Source organism: Phyllobates terribilis, unplaced genomic scaffold, assembly GCF_046119375.1.
Source record: "Phyllobates terribilis strain yellow unplaced genomic scaffold, ASM4611937v1 Scaffold_251__1_contigs__length_2838608, whole genome shotgun sequence".
NCBI classification, from domain to species: domain Eukaryota; kingdom Metazoa; phylum Chordata; class Amphibia; order Anura; family Dendrobatidae; genus Phyllobates; species Phyllobates terribilis.
Window position 1 is genome coordinate 59,522 of NW_027363011.1, and position 7,848 is coordinate 67,369.

Below are 7,848 nucleotides of genomic sequence, written 5' to 3' on the forward strand. Positions count from 1 at the left end.
CCAAAGTCATTTGAGGAGTTTCAATGTCCAAAGTCATTTGAACAGTTTTAGGTGGAGGACAATGTTTTGGTCTAGATGCAAAATGGTGATTACACAATTGTGATCCAGCTGGACTCTTTGACCGGTAAACCAGCCACAGCCGGTGACGGAGAAGAATCAGTGACTTCTCTGCATTTAGTAGTTACTACTCACCTGGGTAGCCATATGTAGGAATCTCCTCTTTACACCGCTCATCGCCCCTCACATATGTCTCTGTAGTATTAATATGGGTCAGATCTTCCCCCTGAAACAAATGTTGTAAAAGTCACAGACAGATGGAGAAGTCACATCTATGATCAGTAGTGAAGAGCGAGTACCGTAATATTCGTAATCGCTATAATCGTAACGAGCACTTTGTAATAATCGCTCCGAATAGCGAGTACAAGGGAAGTCAATGGGAAATGTGAGTAATTTTCTGATAGACCCTAAAAAGTGGTCTGGGGGCCTGAGGAAAAGGCTGATGGATGGGAAAGTGATGAAACAGAATGAGAAGAGCCTGGAGAATGTGCCTGCATGCATTTCTGACTCACATATGGTTTCTGGGAATAAGTTTGTTGCAGTGTTACGCCACTTTTACAGACACACAAGAACAACTAGCAAACCTAACCTAAATTGCATTTAACAGGCCAAAAAGGTTAAGAAACAGTTTTCCTGCACAATCACTTGTATATAAGGCTAAATAAACCAGAGAAACCAAAAAATATCCCTTTTAGCCTTTGTTCACACATACTGTTGCGGCTTTTTTTCACCTTTTACAATTGAGAGGGTCCTGATACATTTTGTAGGTCCCTCTGTCATACATCATTTTTAGTTCACTATTCCCCAGCACTTTACAAGCACAGCAAGAACGTACTAGTAGGTATGTTGATCTTTGACCTGAGAGGCCTCAGGTGGCTCTGTAACATGCGTTTTGGAGGGACAGCTGTTCCTTAGACATTTGGGCGGTCCCTCCATCATTGACACTCAGATAGTGGAATACATATTCAATAGCAGTTTACAATGTGCCCATTGTAGCGTTGGGCTTGACCCTCCTCCTCCTCCACCACCAGCATGTGATACTGTGGCCCTAAATTCAAATGTTCAGAGGCCCTGCAGGAGGCAGGAATTTTGTGAGAGCCCTCGTGTGGCCCTGTAACATACATTTTGAAGTGCCCTCCTGTAGAGATTTTGGAGGTCCCTCGTGTACATCTGAGAGTGCCCTCACTTACTCATATTGTAAGGCCCTCACTGTATTATTTAACTCATTTAGGGGCAGAAACTACAGAGAAAAAGTCAAGAGACATGGAGTACTAGAAGGTAGCAGTGAGTACGGCCTGCAATCCTCAGGTATGGCTGAACTCAGTGAACTGGAAAAATAAAGCTGCACTAGTCAACTGGATGACGAGCTCAAATATATCACTTGTGCAAGTCAATGGACAAAGGATATATGGTGCCCCAACTCCAGGATGGGTTGGAGAAGCTTCTCCAAATGGCTCCGAGATTTTGATGGTCAATATTTCCCAGATTATATAGGCAGAGAAGACTTCTTGATATTGTACTACTTGGTCCAGTGCAGAATGTGCATTGTATTTCCAAAAATTACTCCTGGGGGCTGTGTCATAAGTGCAGGGAGATTCCTTGACAAGGGCCTCCCTTGTCAAACATTATCTACGATGGAGTACTGTAGTAGTTGTGGCCCTCAATTCAAATTTTCAGAGGGCCATCAGTCGGTCATCAACAGTCAGTGTAAATTTCTATTGAATATGTATCCCCTGTCTCAGTCACAATGTGGCACAAGCCAGGCATGTTTTTTGCCAAATAGGTTGACTGACAGTACATTTCTATTGAATATGTATTATCTACGAAAAAAGACAATTACCCATTAAAAATTTACTTTTAATTTAAACACACTAAAATAATGTACTCAATAGTACAGTTGGGACAAACTAACATATAAGAAAGGAGACAGAGGGATATAAAGATGAAAAAGGAATAGAAATAGTGTCAGCTAGGCCGTAAATAATACGCTATAAGGGATAATAGACTAATCCCTTTCTGGCAGTGGAGTATATCAGCCCCCAATATTCAAATAGTGCCCCCACTGTACCACGGCTATCCTTCACCTAGTCCCCAAGGAACCTTAATAATGCTATTCAACGAGTACACATATGAATTTTGCAAACAGCGTCCTCAGTAGCGTATTCAGCAAATATTCAATAATGACATCAATGGCATATAGAAAGCTAAATGTCCACAGTAATACTAACACCCCAAAAAGTAAAAAAAAAATTGAGGCGTATGGAAATGTAGTCCACCAGCATGCAGAGTCATGCAAGACCCAAAAAAAAAAAAAAAAAAAGGCCAATTAAATCTTGAAAAAAAATATAAAGTCCAGAGATTTTTCAAAAAGCCATATCAGATGACCAGTGTAAAGCAAAATAATAGTCCAGTAATCACCAAAACAGTTACAGGAAATCTAAACGATATTAGAGGTGCTGATGGATACAAAGATGACAATGTCCCAAATAAAGAAAATCCAATGAGAAAAAAACGCTGCTAGTCAGAAAAAAACACGTATACATGTAATAAAAATCAATGACTTATCTTGTTGCATCCAAGAAGTGTTTAGGCTGGTGTAAAGTCAAGTTCCACTTGTTGATCCAAAAATATTCAGTTTGTAGAGATCAAATTCAACGATGCGATCACCAGAGGAAAGAGTTAACATATATCCAAAAAGACATCAGGCTTCACTTCAATATGAAAATATACCAATGGATCAAATGTTCCCATAATCTCTACGCGTTTCGCCCCCCCTCCTTGAATGTGGGGCTCATCAGGGGAAAAAAAGAAAGTTTAAATGAGGGATAGGGTGCATCGATAATAGATGCTACCAAACCGGAATGCAGTCACAGTATTACTGTGGACATTTAGCTTTCTATATGCCATTGATGTCATTATTGGATATTTGCTGAATACGCTACTGAGGACGCTGTTTGTCAAATTCATATGTGTACTCGTTGAATTGCATTAGTAAGGTTCCTTGGGGACTAGGTGAAGGATAGCCGTGGGTACAGTGGGGGCACTATTTGAATATTGGGGGCTGATATACTCCACTGCCAGAAAGGGATTAGTCTATTATCCCTTATAGCGTATTATTTACGGCCTAGCTGACACTATTTCTATTCCTTTTTCACCTTTATATCCCTCTATGTCTCCTTTCTTATATGTTAGTTTGTCCCAACTGTACTATTGAGTACATTATTTTAGTGTGTTTAAATTAAAAGTTAATTTTTAATGGGTAATTGTCTTTTTTGGTAGATAATCTTTACTTACCCTCCTTCCAACGTATGTTGGTTATTTTCTGGTATTTGGTATTGAATATGTATTCCAAATCTCAGTCACAATGTGGCACAACCTGTGACAAGGGCCTCCATCCTCCAATGACAAATATTAGTTTGGTAGGACCACTGTACATTACAGATTTGTCCACTGCACAATGTGCATAGGGTTTGTAAAAATTAGCCCAATGGGCTGAATCATGGTTGACACAAGAAGCCACCATCCCAAGGGCCTCCAATCACAAATAGTAGTTAGGCTGGAGTAGGAATACTGTCCTGGTTTGTCCACTGTACAATGTGCATAGTATGTAAAAATTAGCCCTATGGGCTGAGTCATGATTGACGATGGAAGGAATCTTGTTTTATGGGAAGGGGGTGACGTTAACAGCAGTAGCATGAATCTGCATGTTTGGTGAATTTAGGTTGGCTTGCTGTCATCTGGAGGGATTACAAACTGTGGATATATCCAGTCCTTACTGAATTTAATCAGAGCAAGTCTGTCTGCATTTTCCGTGGAGAGGCGTGTGCGCCTATCAGTGATGATTGCCCCAGTGGAACTGAAAACATGCTGAGACACCACACTAGCAGCCGGGCAGGCCAGCACCTCCAAGGCATATAAAGAGAGGTCGGGCCAAGTGTTCAGCTTAGACACCCAATAATTAAAGGGAACTGAAGCGTCAGAAAGGACACACGTATGGTCACTTAAAGTAACCCTTGACCATGTTCTGCAACTTATCCCTCCTAGGCATTTTTATAGGCAGATAGCCCTTGCTGTTTTGCTGGTATATTGAAAATTGCCCAATTTGGGCACATTTTCCCCCCTCCTCCGTTGGAGCTGGTGTTCGTGTCTCTCCCCATTATCCTTTGATGTTGAAAAGAGCTGGTACCTCTGCTACCAGCATTATCTGAGGGTGATGTTTTCAGCAACTGATCTACAACGGCCCTCTTAAACGATTCCATTGTACAAGCCCTGGCAAAAATTATGGAATCACCGGGCTCGGAGGATGTTCATTCAGTTGTTTAATGTTGTTGAAAAAAAGGAGATCACAGACATGGCACAAAACTAAAGTAATTTCAAATGGCAACTTTAGGGCTTTAAGAAACACTAAAAGAAATCAAGATTAAAAATGTGGTACCCAGTAAGAGTAATTTTTTTCAGACCAAGCAGAGGGAAAAAATTATGAAATCACTCAATTCTGAGGAAAAAAATATGGAATCACCCTGTAAATTAAAATTTCCAAAACTAACAACTGCATCAAATTAGATCTGCTCGTTAGTCTGCATCTAAAAAGGAGTGATCACACCTTGGAGAGCTGTTGCACCAAGTGAACTGACATGAATCATGGCTCCAACATGAGAGATGTCAATTGAAACAAATGGGTGGATTGGACAACCTTTCAGGGTAGGATCTGGTGTCAGTCAGGGCTGTACTCTTAGCCCTTTGCTTTATGCCTTTGCAATTGATCCCTTCCCATCTTGAGGGTAGTGGCCTAAGCAGACGATGTCACCGTCTTTGTTTCTTCGCAAGATGAGGCAATGGTGGTGATGTCAGAAGAGGAGCGCTACTCGGAGGCATCCGGGTCCAAGGTTAACCAGGATAAGTGTGAAAGTCTATGGCTGGGAGGCGGAGATCCCGGGTTTGATCTTCCGGACACCCTCCCCGAACCCCAAGAACACGCCAAAGTCCTGGGCACTGAATTCGGCCAGGGTGATTACCCCATGAAAAACTGGGAAGGCAGAATCAAAAGTGTCGCCCAAAGAGTGGACCAATGGAAGGGTTGGTCTTTGAGCCTGAGGGAAAGGGTTGGCCTGTGCAAAGCTTTCCTGCTCCCCTTGCTAATCTACCTGGGCAGCGTCTGTGTCTTGCCAGAGCCTCTCTGGACACGGGTCTACAGTCTGTTCTTCCAGATGATATAGGGGAATAGACTGAACCTAGTCAAGCGGGAGGTCACTTACCGCACGAGGAGACTAGGGTGGTTGGATATGGTGAACCCGTCGTGTTCCTAGTGAACACCTTCTTGAAAGTTAACGTGGCAAACCTCTGGAAAGAGAGGGCTCCTCCATGGGTATTATCCTGCAAGGGATGGTTTCAGCCATCAATCTTCAGGGGGAAGATTGAAAGATCTTCACACACTGCATGGGCATCTCCCAGCTTATGTTACCCCGGTTCTGAAAATGATCCACCGGTGGGATCTGGGAATGTGGGAGGTGAGGTCCCTCCCGAGGAAACTCCTCGATAGGAGGGTCTTGCTTTCTCATTTCCCACCGTTGGGATCTGGAGGTTGGGGGGAGTTTGTTAAATTCTAGCAGGATCCCCAAGAAGTACTGGGACTTGACTTGGCGCTGCTTCCAAGGTAAGCTGTGTGTAAGGGGCAATTTGAAGTACAGGAGCTCAGAGGACAGGAATTGCCCCCGTGCAGCTTGTGCTAACATGCTGAAAGCATGGAGCCCTTCCTTCTTCATTGTCCCTTTAATACAGAGGTGTACAACAGGGTGGGAGCTTCCATTGGTTGGCCATGGCTGGCTACTCTATCCTATGCCAGGTGGGCCTATGGAGCGTTCGGAGACCTTGGGAGAAGGGACCGAACCACTTTATTCATACTAAGTGTAGTGGTCAGGTATTTCACGTGGAAAGCACGAGTTTTAGTTTTGACGCAGAGTAAAATCCTAAGTGCAAATGAAGTTTGTAGGAACATCCTAGGTGACCTGGTGAAGGCACGTTCTCTGGAGTATGAAAGACTGGCTGACTGGAGGGTGGCCCGTCTCTGGAGGGGCTTTTCCTTCAGGGTGCCTTAGTCTGGTAGTACTCCTATATCCAGGTGGTGGGCTGATGTCTTTTGTTTTGTATTTATGTCTCCTGAATAGGTTTGCAAGCATCGAACTTGAGCCTTGGACGGTGAGCATGTAGGTTGCCTTTGCCCTGGCCTCTGCTTAACTTGGCATGGCAGATGCTACAGACTACAATGTTTTTCTCTGAAGAACTTTCAGAAAAAAAAATTCCACACAGCAGCTGAACGCCCCCTCGCCCTGACTTGGCGCACAGCGGCGGTGCTCTTGGGAACAGTTGACCCAGTTCTCACTCTGGGCAAACCACAACTCCTTGGTGCCTGTTTTGGTGCTACATATCCATCTTCCTCTGTGTTGCTGTCATGGCTATGCATGCCAACGGTCCAGGTCGGATCAGTGGACTCCTAATCGACTACCTCGTCTTCCATCTCATCCTCCTTCCCAGTTGACATTGTAGGCTGACCTGACAGCAACTGTGTCTCATCATCATCAGCCTCCACCTCTGGAGAAAAAAAATGATGTTCCGCCAAGAGTCTTTCTTCTGGCCATAGGTCCTCAAATACATAAGCATAAACGCACGCCAACTCCTCTTGTCCCTCTTCAATGCTGCACAGTGATAGTCCAGAGCCAACCAAAGGATACGTACTAAACAGATCCTCAGAGTGGCCAAGCTTGGGGTCATATGTCTCCTGTGACTGAAAATTGTTGGAGGAAGGAGAACCAGCTTCAGGATTGGATGGGCCAGCCTTCTGTGTATCCACAGTAGACTGTGTGGTCGTGGAAGATTTGTTGCTGCTTGACAAATGCGTAGAGGCCTTGTCTTCTATCCAAGACAGAATCTGCTCTCGCTCTTCTGGCTTCCACACACGTTTACGTTCCAGACAGGGAAATTTTTCCAGGAACATAGTGGATGCATCAAGATTCTTCTGACCTGACACAGACTGAGTGCCTTCTTGCGCACCACTGACACGTCCCTTAACAACAGTCTTTTTTGGCATTTTGGGCTTTGTTGACAGATTTTCAGATGTTGATGGCACAAGTCAAGCTAGCTGTCACAGCCAAAATAGTGGTTAAAATGGCCTGGTGCGTGCTTTGTAGCAGGCAGTAGGAAATGTTTGGACTACTGCTTAGTGTAGGGCACAAAACACTTTTTTAAGTGGACCAATATGGACAGAAGGCAGGCTCTGACCCCTAAAACAGCAGGAAAAATAGACCGGTGGTAAAAAAAAAAAAAAAAAAAAGAAAGGCAGCACAAAAAGCTACTTCTGTGTGTACTGGAAAAATATTGCTTTCCTCTGACAAGAGCTGTTTTAATATGGACGCTGGAAGAACACTACCTAATACACTCCCTACCTAATACACAATCTCTCCCTCCTTGTACTCTGACTTCGTTGTGTGCCTTCAGCTCTGAAAAGAGCTATTTTTTTGAAGGTATTATGGAGCTAGTGAGCGGCTCCTTTAAACACAGAACTAGTTTACATTGCAGGTAGCCCTTAAAAGGGCTTTTGTTTTATCAAGAGGCCTAAACACTCTCCCTAGCAGCTCAGCGATCTCTTCCTATGCTTATAGAATGCAGGCTCCAGATCCAATGTGCACAAAATGGCGGCGGCAGGGCTTAAATAGACCCTATGTTGCTGGGCGGCCAGCCAATCACAGTAATGCCACAATCAAGATGTCTGCGGCATTACTGTGATTGGTTATGAAG

The 7,848-nt window shown here is 43.8% G+C and overlaps 1 protein-coding gene across 1 annotated transcript in view; it reads right to left on the bottom strand.

Annotated features, from left to right (window-relative positions):
• LOC141218918 (uncharacterized) overlaps window positions 1-7,848 on the bottom strand; it is a 78,123-nt gene that overhangs the window by 5,890 nt on the left and 64,385 nt on the right. Inside the window, exons 27-30 of the mRNA XM_073665973.1 lie at window positions 3,179-3,264; window positions 3,000-3,065; window positions 2,476-2,494; window positions 193-283 (exon numbers count right to left, since the gene is read on the bottom strand). Coding sequence (XP_073522074.1) covers window positions 193-283; window positions 2,476-2,494; window positions 3,000-3,065; window positions 3,179-3,264 — 262 coding nt within the window. The remainder of the gene's footprint in view (window positions 1-192; window positions 284-2,475; window positions 2,495-2,999; window positions 3,066-3,178; window positions 3,265-7,848) is intronic.